This window comes from Amblyomma maculatum, chromosome 1 (assembly GCF_055883805.1).
Source record: "Amblyomma maculatum isolate TAMU_Amacu chromosome 1, ASM5588380v1, whole genome shotgun sequence".
Taxonomy (NCBI): domain Eukaryota; kingdom Metazoa; phylum Arthropoda; class Arachnida; order Ixodida; family Ixodidae; genus Amblyomma; species Amblyomma maculatum.
The window spans coordinates 440,857,565-440,875,659 of NC_139344.1; the positions used below are offsets into that span (position 1 = coordinate 440,857,565).

An 18,095-nucleotide genomic window follows, 5' to 3' on the forward strand; every position below is an offset into this window, starting at 1 on the left:
TTCAGCCTATCTGTACTACACAGCTAAGAGCGATGGATGTTTTCGTTCTAGTATACAAATTAGTCCCGGCGAATACTGGCAAGACACTTTGTTTTATGTTGGATGTTCCTTTATTAAAAGCTTCCTTCAGGAATGTATCGGTGATTACATTGTTAACCTTGCCGTCTTTGTATGGCAGACCAAGTGTTCATTTCCTGGGTTTTGAAAATTTATTCCCAGCAGTGTTCGGCCCGCGTTAGCAATTGACATCATATACGGAATGAAATCTCTGACTAATAAACTTCAGGGTATTTGGGATGATTTGCCTCTACAATGTGGCCCCCATACCCCATTTTAGATCATAATGATTCTATGAGGTGCTAGCCTCACACTGTTTTTCTCAAGAAAATTGGCAGATTTAACCACTCAGGAGTCGGTTTCAGTTTTTAGGACCTGCTGTTAGATGGCAAGGGTGTAAAAGTTCTCAATTTTAAAAACCGGACATAAGAGATGAGGAAAGCCAAACATTTTCACTGTATTGAACAAAGGTTCAAACAAAAGAAAATGATGCCTCCAATTTAGTGGCAGGTAGCAAGCAGCTTCAGAGCCAGAAGATAAGTTTTGCACTTCACATTCAAATGTACTGGAAGTTGCCTGGTGTTTTACCTTCACAAGAATTGCCATTTGCTAGCATGAGTGTTGATGGAGTATATTTTTTTATGCATTCATTTCAACAGGGGTGCAAAGACTGAACATGCTGAGAAATATTTCGGGATCCATGGAGTGATCAGAGCATGTCATGCCATTCGCTCACCACTAAAAGCGTTGTCTCGAGTATCGCAACTGATCGCAGTCTCCACATGAGCCGCTGTATTGACCTTGGATATCCGAAGTATGCAGCAAAATGATTACAACCAAAAGCGTCAAGTATAAAGCGGAAGCAGACAAGCAAGCCAGTTTTAAAGCGAAAGCCTTTCTTGGCGCATGCGTGGCTGGTGTCGACAGAAATTTTCGCAGGAAGTATCCTCCCGAAGTGATACTAAAGGAAAACAAATCTGTCTCGGCCGAACCCCCTGTCTCTTTGACACCCAGACGAGCGGAGAAACCCCTACTCCACACCGGGCTCATGATAAACTAATCGGGATTCTTGTCTAGCGTGAAGATGATAGCAGCGATAGCAGTGAAGATGCAGTTAATAATAATGGTGATAGCATCAATGATAATGACGCTGCATTTAGTGATAATGGTGGTAATAGCGATGATAATGACGTTGTATTTAGTTGATAATGATGATAGCAGTGATAGCGATGATGATGTTGATAATGATATGAGCGATCACAATGACGATGCAGTTAGTGGAAAGAGTCCTGTAAAGTGGCCTTTTCCCATGTCCGCTCTTAAGCAAATTAGCCGCAGTCTTGTGATATTTTACTGAATGGTTAAACCATCTATACTACCTTTCCAGAAGGAGATTGAGCAAGGGCTGCTTGAAAAAAAAAACACGAGTGCTGCAGTTCTGTAATCAAGAACCGGTGCTGGCTGGGAGCTTCAAAGCTTGAAAACCATTCAAAGTCACTGGCAAAGCACTCACCTGGCGGGCAACTTTTGGACTTTGAGTATCACAGAGTCATGACGAAAGAAAAAAAGCGCTGCTCAGTGGTTCGCATTTCTCAGCATACTGAACACCCGATGCTGGATCACCATGCATGAGGAGAGCATAACAGGCTTCCCGTTGGCAGTGTTACAGTTAATCCTGGGCACTACCATAAAAGTAGATGGTAACAGGCAGCGTAGCTAGTATATGTTTGCAGAGATACCTAACGTTGCTGGAGAGTCTGGCAATGGAAAGAACCTGCCCAATAGTTACATATAAAGCGGTAATCTTAAAAGCAGCATACAGGCTATTACGGAGCAGTTATACGGCAAGTCTGAAAAGTTCATTGTTACGAGAGTTCAGCTTACTTGCTTTCGCCTCAAGTTGTCTTGGCACCATTGCTGCTCAAAATTCTCACAATATATGATCCGAAATGTGTGACTAGATACGAAAATAAGCTTTTACTTATGTCGTGTTTCATTTTCAATGCATAAATGTTGCTCTGAGCACATCGTTTCTTTGCTCTTTTAGAATCCCGCTTGATGGTTTTGTGACTTCGCTAAAAACAGAGGTGATGAAATTTTTCCAGCGTCAGGAAGGATGGAAAAGTTTTTTTTTAGGCTTTGAAATCTTGTTCCTCTAAACTGAGCCTAGCGATGGAATGATAGGTGACCTGAAAATTCAATTTCAGAACTCGCTTCAAGTGTAGACGTGTTGTCAAATAGAAATGAGTGGTGCGTCGTTTTGTTTTATTTTCCGGGTAAGAGCTCAGTTTATAGGGTTTATTTGTGTTTTCTGGTGGCACTAAGTATGCCAAATGGGTAAGGGAACAAACGCTAGTTAATGATATTCTAGTAGAAATCAAGGAGAACAAATGGGCAACGGCAGATCATGTAATGTCAAGGCAAACATCAACAATTCTCCTTCTCCTCAAGTATATTGTCACGCTACTGACGACGATGAAGGATTGTGATGGTGTGGCAGAAGAGGAGATTTCTGGGTTCTAGTACAGAAGAGGAGATTTCTGGGTTCTAGTAGGCTTCATCTTGTCCCGCTACATCAGCGCAGTAAATAAACACCCCTTCTTATTACACCGTAACAACTTGGTGGAAGGTGCCCCGTACAATCCCTACCTACAGCGCTGCAAGATCAACTGGAGTTTCGACGTAGTCGCCGCATCGCTGGCCTGCCACGCTCACGACCATCATGGACCACACCGACTCAAACCGTGCAAGCCGCGACGCTGCAAGCCAGGCTGGCGGCATGCCTTCCCACTCCAGCCTTATTCCAGCCCAGCCTTACCGGGAACCACGACCTTTTGCCGGAGAAGAAGGTGAGGACGTTGAGAAGTGGCTACTTGATTACCAACGAGTTAGTCGGTACAACCGGTGGGACCCTCTTACCATGCTAACAAACGTAGTTTTGTTTCTCCCTGACGCGGCTATGACCTGGTTTGAGAATAACGAAGACAACTTGACGACTTGGGAACGGTTCGCCACCGAGTTAAAACTGCGTTTTGGCGACACTGTTCCCAGCAAAGAGCTGGCTGAGCGGACCCTTGCTCAAAGAGCTCAATTGCCCGATGAAACTTGTACAACTTACACAGAAGAGATCCTCAAGTTATGCAAATGTGTCAATTCCAACATGCCCGAAGAAGACAGAGTCGGTCACATTTGGAAGGGTATCGCTGCGGACGTGTACAACTTCTTAATCGCCAAAGACAACCTTGACACTGCTTCCGATCTCACTAGACACATCCGCGCGTTTCAAGCTTTTAAAACACGTCGTATTGCGTCAAAATTTGGACGGCTGGCCAACGTGTCTACCATGGCCATTCTTGATGACCATGCCCAACTAGATCTTCCGTCAACTATCCGGCAAATCGTGCGCGAAGTACTTCTACGGATCAACACGCTTCCCCTGCATGAATATGTTGAGGTTTCTGTCCAGAGGGTATCCAGACGGCCGGCTTCACCAACACAAGCGATTCAAGTGCAGCCTTTCTTCCAAGCTCCGGAAATTGGAGCTTCTATTGACTACCATTTTGCATTTTGCCAACCCGACGGCGTCGATGCTTGAAACCCCAAGCTATGACGTCACCTCAAGTGCACCTAGATCCTCTATTCGATCTACCAGGATTCCTGTGCAGTATGAGCACTCAGCCAGACCTACGACGCGCCCTGCTGTGCCTGGCTTTTATCCACAACAGCATTTTTTACCTTCCCCACCGATATGCTATCGCTGCGGCGCCGAAGGTCACATCGCCAGGTACCGCCGCAGTAGGTTCCCGCCACGCTATAACCGCCCGGTGCCTCCAGCAGTACCCAACAAACGAAAATACAGCCCCGTTTTCCAGGAATCCAATACTCCCCGTGGGTACTACCGCAACATCCAGAACGAGAATCTACGCGACCATTCCCCAGCATCTGATCGCAGTGTTACTACTCCACCCGCCTTCCGTGCGCGTCGTTCTTCATCACCGCGGCGGCGCTCCCTGTCGCCCCATCAGGAAAACTAACCAGCGCGACCAATGGGGGTGAGGCCGCTGGAAATGTGCTCTGTGCAAACATCCCTCCAACTGCAATGCTCAAAAGCAAAATTCGTGTGTTCATTGATGGTGTCTGTACATTAGCTTTGGTAGATACGGGTGCGACTGTGTCTATGATGAGTAATCAGTTTAGGCGCTTGTTGGGACGCAAAGTAATGTTTGGATATGACCCAAGTTTATCATATTCAAACATTACTTGTGTGTAATGTTTGAATATGACACGTTTTGTGGTGTGAGTGGAGAGGCGTTGCGGCCACTGGGTGTGTGTAGTGTGCAAGTGTCTGTGGGTGGTACAGTTTTTCAAGCCGAATTCGTGGTCTTACCCCAATGTACGCATGACATCTTTTTAGGAATGGACTTCTTGAAGTTTTGTGGCGCTACCGTGGACTGCCGAAGTCAAGAGGTTCATTTTGATGGCTCGCATCTGCCAACTCTTTTTGAAAGTGGCCGTAATGAAGAAACAGTTTTTAGTATTACCGAAAACACAGTAGTTCCACCCTTGTCTGCCATGTTCGTCCCCATGTCCGTTCCACTTCTTGAGCAGGTTTCATTCCAGGCCGTGGTGCACCCAGTTCACTCAGCATGCCTGAAGAAAAATGTTATTATCCCTCACTGTATGATCTCCGTGCATCACGGTAGTGCCTCGTTATGGACAATCAATCCATCGTCCGAGCCCGAAGTTTTACCAACGGGATTGAAGCTTGCCTCCTGTGGACCCGATGCGCCCCACGTCGTTGGTTTGGTCACAGATGCTACGAGTGCCACCGTACCTCTGCCTGCTGATGAAACGTCGATCTTCCGCATGATCAGCGCCGATCTCAGCTCACCTCAACGCCGTAATCTTGTGGATATTCTACTACCTTTTTCGTCTATGTTTGACGTTTCTCAAACAGATGGACCAACCTCTCGCCCTGCACATCGGACCCATCATAGCATCGACACTGGTTCGGCTCGTCCCATTCGTCAAACGCCATATCGCGTGTCCCCATCTGAGCGCAAAGTAATTCATGAGCAAGTGGAGGACATGCTACGGAAGAAGGTGATACAGGAATCATCTAGCCCCTGGGCTGCCCCTGTTATTTTTGTACGCAAGAAAGACGGTTCGTGGCGATTCTGCGTCGATTATCGGCGTCTAAATTCTGTTACGAAAAAGGACGTCTATCCTCTTCCTCGCATAGACGATGCCCTCGACTGCCTCTCTGGTGCGTTTTATTTTTCTTGTCTTGATCTCATATATGGCTACTGGCAAATTCCAATGGACCCTGCGGATAAGAAAAAAAAAACAGCCTTCGTAACGCCAGATGGCCTTTATGAGTTTAATGTTATGCCATTCGGGCAGTGTAATGCGCCAGCCGCATTTGAACGCTTTATGGACGCAGTTTTGCGCGGCTTAAAATGGGACATTTGTCTTTACTATCTGGACGATGTCGTCATATTTGGGAAATCCTTCCAAGAACACAATGACCGTCTAGTATGCGTCTTGAATTGTCTGCACAACGCCGCCCTAATTCTAAACTCGAAAAAGTGCCGCTTTGGAGAGCGCCAAGCGCTGGTGCTAGGACACCTTGTCAATGGTGATGGTGCAATGCCGGATCCCCAGAAAACCGCCGCTGTTGAGTCTTTTAAACCCCCGCAGACAGTGAAGGAGTTGCGCAGTTTTCTAGAGTTGTGTTCGTATTTTAGACGCTTTATACATCACTTTGCTGACGTTGCTTACCCATTGACTTGCCTTCTCAACAAAAACTCCACTTTTGACTGGACACCAGACTGCAACGCGTCATTCCGTCAACTGAAGTTTCCTTTAATATCGAAACCCATTCTACGTCACTTCGATCCTACTGCAATGACAGAAGTACACACGGACGCTAGTGGAATCGGTCTCGGTGAAGTCCTTGTCCAACCGCAAGATGAACGAGAGCATGTTATCGCGTACGCAAGTCGTACCCTGAGCAAGCCGGAGCGAAACTACCCAGTCACCGAACAGGAATGCCTGGCTGTAGTTTTCGCTGCGCAGCGTTTCTGTTCATATTTGTATGGACGTTCGTTTACTATCGTAACTGACCATCATTCACTCTGTTGGCTGCGGAACCTTCGAGACCCATGTGGCTGCCTCGCACACTGGGCCCTCCGGTTACAGGAATATGACTTTGCCGTGGTATACAAAAGCGACAGGCGTCATGCAGACGCAGATTGTCTTTCTAGGATGCCAATGGCCACGACTGGACATGAAAGCGACGATTTCGACAAATATATATCGACCCTCGAGCCAGCGTTCCCCGACACGTATGCTTTCAAAATGGAACAGCAAAATGATAGCAGTCTGCAGCCCCTCTTTGCCACCGCCCAAGCCAGCGTACCTACAAGCCGTTTTTGTGTGCATGATGGCCTCCTATAGAAAAAGAGTTATGCGCCTGTCGGCCAGCGATACCTACTCGTAGTTCCCAAGACGCTGTGCAAGGACGTATTGCGTGTTATGCATGATGATCCAACTTCTGGGCATTTGGGATCGGTTCGAACACTCCACCGTGCTCAAGAAAGATTTTACTGGCCCAGAATGTGCTCGACGATTGAACAATACATTGCCAGTTGCAAGCAATGTCAACGCCATAAACGTCCAATTGCAACTCCATCTGGCTTGCTGCACCCTGTGAAGACCCCGACAGCTCCATTTCATCAAGCAGGCATTGACTTCGTAGGTCCGTTTCCGAAGTGCGTGGATGGAAATCGCTGGATTGTAATCTGCGTGGACTACTTCACACGTTAATGTGAAACCGCCGCTCTTTCATCTACTACGGCGCATCAGGTGTCGCTTTTCTTGCTGCACTCAGTCATCTTACGATACGGGCCGCCACGAATTGTCGTCACTGATCGGGGCCAACAATTCACTGCTGATGTTGTTGAAGAGCTCATGCGTTTATGTGCCGTAACTTTCCGACACTCGACGCCATACCATCCCCAGACAAATGGCTTGACTGAGTGCGTCAACAGAATGCTTATCAACATGCTAGCCATGTATGTGGACGCAGGGCATAAGAACTGGGACATCATACTACCCTTGATCAGGTATGCGTTTAATACCGCCCCGCATGAGACGACTGGGTACAGTCCATTTTTCCTGCTCTATGCCAGACCGCCCCGCTACTCACTGGATACTATCCTGCCTTTCACAAGCCGTGAAGACCCCTGCCTGGCTGAGACCCTCTGTCTCGCCGAAGAAGCTCGGAGAATCGCCCGATTACGGTCTGGTGCTTCACAAGAACGTTCTAAAGTGCGATACGATGCCAGTCACCGGCGGGTCACGTACTCTGTAGGTGATTTAGTCTGGCTATTGCGTCCAATTCGGCGCCGTGGCCTACATCAAAAACTCTTGGCCCACTATGGCGGCCCATATGTTGTTGCCAAACGTATCAGTGATTTAACTTATGTAATAGCCCGCCTGACAGCATCGGGTCGCCGGTCTGCCAAAACTGAACTATGTCATGTTGCCCGCTTGAAGCCGTGTCAGCCTCGCATGACTTACGAACACGCCCAGTGGGCTTCGTCTAAGTAGGGGGGAAATGTCACGCTACTGACGACGATGAAGGATTGTGATGGTGTGGCATAAGAAGAGAAAGAAGCGTTGGTTTCTGGGCGCTAGTAGACTTCATCTTGTCCCGCTACATCAGCCTTGCAAATAAACACCCCTTCTTATTACACCGTAACAATATTTTAGAGCCATGAAAAAACTACAAGAATACATGGCTATCACGCAGTTTTAACTCTCATTCTAATATTGTTCTTTCTTTTCCTTCTTGCGATACACTTCCTTCTTGCGAACGGTAATATAAGGTATACTAGTAGCATTGTAGTATCGTAGTATTGTTAGAAAATATATGTCAAGTGTTCTGTTCGGTCCTGCATGAATATATATGTGCCCTTTTACTTCACAAAAGCTCCAAATTGTGGTTGTGTTGTGTTGCTGTATTGCACTATGCATTTACTGTACTTCTTGTGTTGTATTCAAAAAGCGTGGAAATGTTTTTTTTTCTGTTTTCTTTTTTAACATGTACGTGTTGGAACTGAAGAAAATTTATTTCTGCTGCTTCAGACGTCACCCGCAGGATTTATTTGTGTCACTCCCTGCAAATAAAGCTAATTTCATTTTCAGAACCGGTGGTCTCAAAGGGTGACACACTGAATTTCAATTTAAGGCAACCATACGACATGTTGTCAGAAAGCAGGGTGGATGAGAGTAAGAATACATTAGGAAATGGATTGATATGCAGCTTGCACGCCACTGGGTTAATTGAAGGAATCGAAGAGATGTATTTGCCCTGCAATGGGTACAATCTGGCTGGTGACGATGAACGATTTTGGGATTTGTGGAATATAAGCAAATATAAGGCTATCATATCTCAGATACGGGTTAAAGTATTTATTCGTTCATTGACTGGTTTGGAGCAGAAGAAAGAACCGTACTGCAGAAATAGTAGGATGATAATTAGCGCCGCAATTGTTCAATCATCTTTTAGGAACTCACGAGTCCGCGTGATGTCGTGGCTAAGGTCAGAATTATTTTGCAATTTAACCATAAGAGCAAATGAGTGACGCTCAATATTTACCGACACATTCCTAATTATATTGGCATAAGACCACTAAGAACAGCTCGGCTTGTCATTGGGTTTTTCACGGCTCACAAAATCAGAAAAGTGTTTTTTCTGACAGCTCTCTTGTTTGTTTGGATGTGTCTCAGCTATAATGTGTTGACGGTTAAGACGAAGTGCTTATCCTTTATCAAAATTTTGAGAGCGAGGTCGCGGCTCTAACACTACAGTCGCGCTAACGGTCTTGGTGCGTGATTAATCTAGCAGATAGAACGTAGTGTCTCCAGTGCCCGAAGATAATGCAAGCGTTTTTTATGTGTTTCAGAATGGTAACCGTAAAGATGTACACTGGTAACAAGTTTGCTATTGCACCAAGAAGAGCTGTTTTTTTTTTTTCAGGGTTTCCTGCACGTTTCCTGTCATCCCTGGGTGCAGGGAAATCCTTTGACGCCAGCGTCTGTGGAGCTGTGAGGAGAGGAGGCCCTACGCTGTACGTGGTGACGCCCACCTATCGAAGAGCCTCTCAGGCCGCCGACCTGGTGAGAGTGTCACAGGCGCTCTCGTTGGCCCAGACGCACATCTTCTGGATCGTCGTCGAGGACGCCGATAAGCCCTCGGAACTGGTGCGACTTATCTCAGCGCAGATACGAGAGACAGTACTGAGCGTCGGAGACCCTAGTAGTGCCGAAAAAGAACCCTCACATGAAAGGATACAGTGTGTTCCATCCATATTTTGGGTCATTAGAGGGTCACAGGGGCATTCCAGTGCTACTGTATTCTTTTAAATATCTCCTAACTAGCCCGATGTCCATCCTCTCCATGCAAGTTTGCTAGCAGGACGTCAGGGAAGCTCCACTGGTACAAGAAATCTGAGGTTCTCATCTTCGCTGGCCGCATCACGCGAGCACTGTGTTATCGAAGTAGCCTGGTCATGATTAAACTTGTACCCTCCAGGTATGCATGAACATCTTACTTGTCTAATATACCGGACATTAGGGCTTCAGTCAGTCCTTTTAAATTAAGGCTATTATTTGGGTTCAAAAAATCCGGTTTTCCAAAACGTTCGACACCACTGCCGCCATTTACGTAGCACTGTTCAAATCCCCATCTAAAAGTTCCGAAAAACTAGTTGCACAATGGCGGCATTCAGGGCTGCGCGGGGTTTATGCACCAGTCGGAAATGCAAGTACTGCTCTTGGTATTTTTAAAATATCATTCGATTTTTATCAAATTACTAAAAAGCGGGAGATATTTAGGCTCTGCTTTTCAGAGTATGGTGCGAAAAATTGAGTTCTTTCTTTTTCTTTCTTTCTTTATTTCAAAGTAGACAAGGGATTGCATCAGACACTGAGCAGTTATACACATCAGTTATATAGCCCCGCGGCGGTACTTGTGATTCCTTGTTGATTTGTATGCTCTTTCCTAAACGTATTATACTATGATTTAAGCTCTGTCTGTATAACCCACGCATATTAATAACAATACTGCCGTAATGTAATATTTCATACGAAAGAGCAGCCGACGTCGATACCACGCCCCGGTTTAAGCAAGCCATATACCTCCCCCTGCATGGCTTAAGGACTGCGTTTCTAACTAGAGATTCAAGAGTCCTGGAAGGCTGAATTCCGTTTTTGTCCTGCAATTTGTATTGTGAAACACGAGTTGGGAGCGCCTGGAAGTTACATACACAAGCCGTCGACAGGATGGGTGGCCATCTCACCGGCTATCTACCACCTACCAGAATGATGGCTGAGATTTTTCGTTCAACAATGCCGACGCCAGGTTTTGGAGGAAAGGGCTAATTGACGCAGCCGCGTTAAATGGTTCGGAGCACTTAAGCTGCGCCTTTATAAGTAGGGCGCAACAAAGTGGCCTTCTTTTGCAAATGGTGTAGGCATGCGTACACCTTTTGCGGATTTTTGTTCACGTACATATACATTGATACTGGCTATATCTACATTCATTTATTTGGCTCCTTATTATCCTACTCAAATCCACCGAACTATACTCAAGAACAGAGATGTAGGTTCCCGCTTTAACCAAGCCGTAAGAACCTGCCTGTGTGAATAAAGGGCAGCTAGTCCAAATCGGAATCTAAGAATCCTGCAGCCTGCAGGGCTGGACTCTGATCTCAACCTTCCATTTCAAAGTGAATACCGATTTAGCAACGCCGACAACTCGGCTAGAGGGACTCGGCCATGTCATTGGACCTCGTGACGTCACACAACGTGAGGAACATGGTTGGTTGACTACCACGTCACCTGCCGATGACCGCGTGACAGACCCATGCCCATGGCCTTTCCTTCACAAGGCTGACAAGAGTGACAACGAGGCATTTGGCATTATTGCTTTAACATCGAGTGCTCAGAAGTAGATATCTAGAGTGTACACGCACTTTATGTTTTTAAATATTTGATATCTGTCTCGAATATTTTTTTACTGAACTGCGAACATTAAGTGCTACTGAAAAAATATTTAACACTTTCCACCTTTGTCGTCCTAATTACTAATTCGGAATGCCTAAAGAAAAACACTGACCACAAATGTATCCTGGGTGCCTGCCGAACAAATAGAACTACTGCGTACATGGGGCCAATCGCTTCCGCGCTTAACATTTCCATGCGGTATTTACATCATAAATATCTCTGGTCCAGTACACTGATGTTCAGAAAGTCACAAGAACGCCCCTGGTTTGGGCCATGGCCATCCGCCCATGGTGACAACCTGCAGTATTCATGCCGCTGAATAGTCGACGAACGGTACTTGCAGGTACGTGGCATAACACGTCGCTCTGGCTTGCCTGGCGTCCAACTCGTGGCGAGAACTCCAGCTGAGTATCGGACTCCCAAGAAAGGCAGGGGTGTCTCCCAGCGTATGAAGGCACTTGCATGGCTTCGTGCGAATGCCACACTGCCCGGGGTTCTGTACTTCGCAGACGACGATAATACGTATGACCACAGGATATTCTCCCAGGTGAGCGTGCAGTTAAGCTTCAATCATCTTTGCTTTATTTTGTTTGTGTGTTTCGGTTTGTCGGCGCTGATGAGGCGTTTCTAGCATATTTGAGGTTATAATCGTAGCTTCGATTCTAAAAGGACATTGAGAGACGATGTCTATTGGAGTTTTGTGCATAGCCGGTGGCGACTGATAGGTGAGATGGCTTTGTACACGGTCGCACACTCTTAGGGTGAACACGTGGCTGCTTTCTTTGGAGCCACCGAGAGTCCGCCCTAGTTACGCTTCGAAGCCAAATGGCAGCCTATGCGAAGCACGGCCTCCAGGTCTCTCAAAGCGAGCCCCATTTCGCTTCGCAAAAAGTTGTGGGAAAAATCTAAACCTTACCGTGATAAAAAAGCAAAGGTATCACTAGCATTTGACAAATTTTATATCAATAGCCGTCTATATGTATGGGATGATGAAAGAGGCGACATAGTTCCGTTAGAAAAAAACGACGCCGTGAGCGGACCAGTCACCCGTCGCAAGGCACATTCAAAGACGTAACCATATTAAATGTAAATGCACGAAGCATCCTCAACAAAACTGATCATCTCGAAAACTTGCTTCTAGTATACGAAGCTGATATTGTAGGCATCACTGAAATTTGGCTGTCGACAGATATCTCGAACCGAGAAATCGCCCCTCCGAACTATTCCGTAATTCGTAATGATAGACAGACACGTGGTGGTGGTGTAGCATTACTAATAAAAAAGTACATTTCTTTCGTCGTATTGCCAAAGGTTGAGGATGCTGAGGCCATATTTTGTAAGGTGTCAACCAATGGCGGTCATATTTTTGTAGGATGTGTTTATCGAAGCTCTTCATCGGGACACGAGAGCATATGTTTTATTCATGAGTTCATGCAACGCCACATGCGCAGTAGAAATTCTCGTGTGATACTCATGGGTGATTTTAACCTTCCTGAAATGAATTGGACTAACATGAATCCCTTATCCCCTGCATCTCATGCGATAGTCGATTTAATGCTAAGTTTCAGCCTTCGCCAAACAGTGACATGTCCAACGCGAACACAGGATACATCGAAAAGTGTGCTTGATCTGATATTTCTCAGTGAAAACTTTCCCTTGGGCAAGACGCAGAATGACATCATCAAATGTATCTCCGACCATGACATTCTGATTTGTATTCTACCCCTGGGAATTACCGACATACCTCGAACCTCTTTAACAATAATAGCGAAGTTTAACAAAGCTGACGATGAAAGCATCCTTACCTATTTAGAACACGAACTTAACTCCTTTTCCTCATTTTCATTTAGCATAGATACTGATATCAACGCTGTTTGGTTCATGTTTAGAAAGATTGTAACTCACTGCATATCTCATTTTGTCCCCCTGTTAACAAAAAGGCCTGCAACAAAAAATCCCTGGATTACTCGTGAAGTCATTCAAGGAAAACGTCGTGTTAAGAGGCTTCGACAAAACGTTTAATCGAAAGGAACAACAGCTCTTAAAAAAACTAAACTAACAAACGTTATTTCAGACTTTAAACAAAAAGCAAAAAAAGCCAAACAACACTACTTCCAGGTTACACTTCCAGATTTCCTCCCCAATAACCCTCAACGGTTCTGGAAACATTTTGGCGGGGATAAAAGCTATGCCTCTCAACTACCAGTGGGGGAGAGGGTTAAAGTGGCAAATGCGCATAACGATTTTTTTCGCTGTGTTTACAGTCGATAACTGCTCTATACACATTACAGAAATATATGATGTTCCAAAAATTGATCATCTTGTCAGTACCGACGCCGGCATTTTTAATCTTCTTCTTAATTGGCCTGGATGATAAGAAAACAACCGGTCCCGATGAAATTCCAAACGCCTTTTTAAAACGATACGCTGAACCATGCAGCAAGTTTCTAAGTCTCAACTACCGTAAATCTCTTAGTACCTGCAAACTGCCAGATTACTGGAAAATAGCAAACGTATTACCAATTCATAAATCATGCAGTACTTCTTTAGTATCAAATTTTAGGCCAATATCACTGACTAGCACTGCGTGTAAATTGTTGGAACATATAATTTCTGAACACCTAGCTGAGTTCTTAGAACGCTTTAACTTATTATCCCGTCATCAGCATGGGCTTCGCCGCGGCCTATCTACCATTACTCAATTAACGGCAGTTGTTCACGACCTCGCTTTAAATTTTGATAACTGCAGCCAAACTGACATTCTATTACTCGATTTCGCTAAAGCGTTTGACTGCGTGCGTCATTCGAAACTAATCGCAAAGTTGCGAGGCTTCATTGCTGATAGCGAAATATTGGCTTGGATAGAGGACTTTTTGCATCAACGGTCACAATTCGTATTCTACCACCACATGCAATCCAGATCGGTAGCAGTCACATCCGGAGTTCCTCAGGTTCTGTTCTGGGACCCCTGTTATTTCTTATCTTTATTAACGATATTTTAGCCAATAATAATTGTAAGATAAAATTCTTTGCTGACGACTGCATAATATACAGAGAAATAAGAAGCCACGAAGATCATGTCATTCTTAACAGGTCATTAAAAAAAATTGCTGAATGGTGCGATAACTGGCAGATGTCAGTCAACACAAAGAAATCCGTAGCAATGGCAGTAACCAGGAAAAAAAACAACCTTCTAATTTCGTGTATAAAATTAATGACATTCCACTTACCTTTGTTAACAAGCACAAATATTTAGGTGTCACACAGACTTCAGATCTTAGATGGAACGAACACATTAGTAACATCACTGCTACAGCATTGCGCAAGTTATTTTTTCTTAGAAGATGTATTCGCCTAGCCCCTGCACAAACCAAACTTTAAGCTTATAAGACTTTTATTAGACCAGTACTAGAATATGCTAACACCGTTTGGTTTCCCCAGTTTCTCAATAACATTTCGAGGCTTGAAAGAATAGAGCGTGAAGCCCTAATATTCATTCATGACAAATACAAGCGAACAGATTCACCAACCGAACTGGCTGTAATATCCGGGCTCGAAACGCTATCAGCAAGAGCAAAGTTGGCGCGATTAAAAAATTTTATCAGCTACTACATAACGCCTTTAACATCCACTTATCTTAGTATGTTTCATTATCACATAAGCGAGAGTTAAGAAACCATCATGCGTTCACGCTAACCGAATTTTCATCTCACAGTGATGCATTTAAACATTCTTTCTTCCCGTTGGCAACAAGCGAATGGAATTGCCTGCACTCATATCTTACTAACGCTGATTCATTTTCAAGTTTTTGTTCCAAACTACAGGCCACGGTGTGAGCTGACATTATTCGGTTACAAATTTCGCTTTCTTTTTTCGTTCGCTTGTTTAACGCAGTCGACAGCCTGTTATCTCATTGTTTCGTTTTTGAACTTGTATGTGTTCTTTATTTGTGAGCTATTTTTTGCGAATTTGATAACACATTTTCAGTTTTTTGTGCTCTAAGAATTGCCTAATACTGTATTTTTGTAGAGCTGCTTTAATTCTTGTCATCATCATTTTGTTGATATTATGAATGTAATGCCCACCTGCTATGGTCTCAACTAGAGACTGGCAGTATTGCAAATAAATAAAATATATTCCCGTGTCAGACACAACGTCCTTGCTTAGAGAGCGTCCACATCTTCGCGTCTTGGCCCTAAGAGTGGATGATCCTGTACATGTAGCTTTCTCGACGGGCTGTGTGAGGTCAATAAACAGAACAGAATAGGACTGCTTCCATGAGAGGAGAGATCGTAATCGAACTTTGCGGGACCTTTGGATTCGTGTACGATAGGCTACCCCTAGGTCATGCAGGAAGTATTGTAGTCTTTGGTGACTGCGGCTTTTTGTAATATTTATGTCGGGTGGTTTCTGTCATAATATGACAGCTGATGACTGAATGCTAATGAGTACGTGCTATACATTGGAGGCAGAAATTAGGCTATTTAGGATTAAGTGAGCAGCGGTATGCACACTTACGAAGATTGGCTGAAGGGACCAAATGTGGTAGCATTTAATGTACGTTTCGCGCCATACCCTTAAGGGCGAAACCTAAGCGTACCCCAAATTTCGCTCTGCTTTTGCGTGAGTCTTCCTCATTTTCAGTCAGCTGCTTTTGCAGCACAACATCGGTGTTACTGAGCACATTGAAATACTCATGAGCCCTTCTGAGAACCGAGGCCTCTTCAATACCTCTTCTGCCAAGAACAATAGTTCTGCCGATTTTCGCCCGAACTTGAACAGTACTGGACCTATGGTAAACATGAATTTGATCAGTGGGGAATTGTGTCGCTCTTAGACCGCTTGAAAGAAAACAGTGCCACCGGGCCGGGCGGCTTACCCACGGTCCTGAGAAATTACCCCGTGGTGTGAGAATTGGTGAATGCATGTTAATTTACAGATCCCTGTACATGTGTTTCACTAAACGCAAAATTCCCCATAATTTCTCCTATAATATTATTAATAAACTGTTCTCAGTGTTGAAATTAAAATATCTTGTTGTATATTTAATTAGCGCAATGTCTTGGCCCCTTCACGTCGATTTTGTAACTGCACAAGCCTTCCGCCTTTTGGGCTTCCTGAAACGTAACGCTAAGTTTTCTCTTTTAAGGCAGAAGAACTGCTGTACTTTACAAATGTTAGAAGCATAACTTGCACAGTCCGGGACCCGAAATCCTGGCTTAACATCCAAAGCTAGAAAGAGTTCAGAATTTCGCCGTTCGTTTTGTTTTTAATCACCATGACGATGTTTATAGCGTAAGGAGCGCGAAAAAAGCTTTTTGTTAAGACACACTTCAAAAACATAAGTTCTGCATTTAAAATTATTTCATGGTACATTTCACTCGATAACTGGAATAGCGAGGACCAAATATATAGTCAACCCTGATTATGTGTCTTTAGGAATAGATCATTCACTTAAAGTTAAAGAATACAGATGCAGGACTGACCTTCTTAAAATGTCTTTCTCCAAACGATTTTGAAATGAAATATCCTGCCCGAAGAAATAGTGCCTACACTATCAAATTACTCATTTTCTTCTATGCTGGGACATTCTTATGTATAATAATACCGTGTTCTTTCTATCTGAGTGTTATTTTTTTTTTGTAACCACCTGCACGCGGCTGCATTTGTACACTTTTTCTTCTCCCCCCCCCCCCCCTGTAATGCCAGACAATGGCGCTGTGGGTATGATGATAAATAAATAAATAAAGAAACACGATATGATTCAAGATGAAGCAACTTTGTGAATCAAGTTTCCTGTGTGGACAAGATACAAAGAAAATGTTTAAGACACTGTCCAGGGGGGATTTCAGAACAGGACCAATTTATCAGGCGAAAATTTCTAAATAGGCTTTTAAGTTTGGCATTTCACGCCTGTTCGGGAATATTCAACATTTTGTTTTATGCCAAAAACGTTCCTAGCGTCTATTGTTACCTCAACCGTGTATTTTAACGCTTTAAACATAATTTGGGTTGCAGCAAGGGAGGGGGCGGGGGGGGGGGGGGCGAAGCCGCCTTTTTCTGCCATCAACGCGTACCGACGTTTTGTGTTGGTTGACCTCTTACGCTGCAGATGATGCGGGTTCGCCGCGTCGGTGTATTTCCGGTGGGACTGATAAAGGGCTTCGGCCTCAGTTCACCCGTGGTATCGCCGCAAGGCCAGGTGGTTGGCTTCGTTGACGCTTACCTCCCGGCCCTTCGCCGCTTTCCCATGGACATGGCCGGGTTCGCCGTCAACCTTCGGCTGGTGCTGTCGGCCCAGGATCCCCGTATGCCTCACAAGGAGGGCATGCTGGAAACAGAGTTTCTCAGCAGCCTTGGTGTGGAGCGTGCTGACCTCGAGCCACTAGCCGGTAACTGCACTGAGGTAATCACATTTCTGCGCTCCACACTGATAATTACCCCATGGACGATGCACTTGGCGTCACGCCGGGGCGTCTTAAGAGCTCATATGTCCACTCTATTTTATGACGCCTACGTGTTCACCAAGAACATGTTTGACATATGCCGTGAATTACTTCACAGGGCTTTCGTACAATCTCTGCTGTAAACTTCGTCTCATGGACGCAGCAATAAGACATTGCGAATAAACGGGGGTGATAATTATAAATGGACAACACCTGACACAATGATGATGACGAAATGAAGACGACTATTCTGTGATAACTTGAGGAGGTAAACTATGTTCTGCGTTGTACAATAGATCGGCCTATCATGGGATCCTAAATGTGGCATCAGATTGTAAACATATAATTTTACAGCTTGTTATACCTGGCCCAATCCGACTTGTTCAGTACTATACATGTTGAGTGCGAGCTGTAACAAAAGACGGCAGTGGCAGGGCGAGGCCCGAACAAAAAATGCGGAGGAGGAGGGGAGGAGGCAAACAGAAAAAGCTGCAAGACCTGCCAAAGGCTAGACGAAAT

The 18,095-nt window shown here is 44.8% G+C and overlaps 1 protein-coding gene across 3 annotated transcripts in view; it reads left to right on the forward strand.

Moving 5' to 3' along the window:
- Positions 1-18,095, forward strand: part of LOC146209563 (galactosylgalactosylxylosylprotein 3-beta-glucuronosyltransferase S-like) — an 83,172-nt gene that overhangs the window by 45,756 nt on the left and 19,321 nt on the right. For 2 of the 3 annotated variants that reach the window (XM_084601550.1, XM_084601559.1), the window contains exons 3-5: positions 9,104-9,327; positions 11,474-11,677; positions 17,243-17,536. In XM_084601550.1, coding sequence (XP_084457676.1) covers positions 9,104-9,327; positions 11,474-11,677; positions 17,243-17,536 — 722 coding nt within the window. Of the gene's footprint in view, positions 1-2,712; positions 2,907-9,103; positions 9,328-11,473; positions 11,678-17,242; positions 17,537-18,095 lie in introns of all 3 variants that reach the window. The other variant, XM_084601542.1, reaches the window with a different exon arrangement.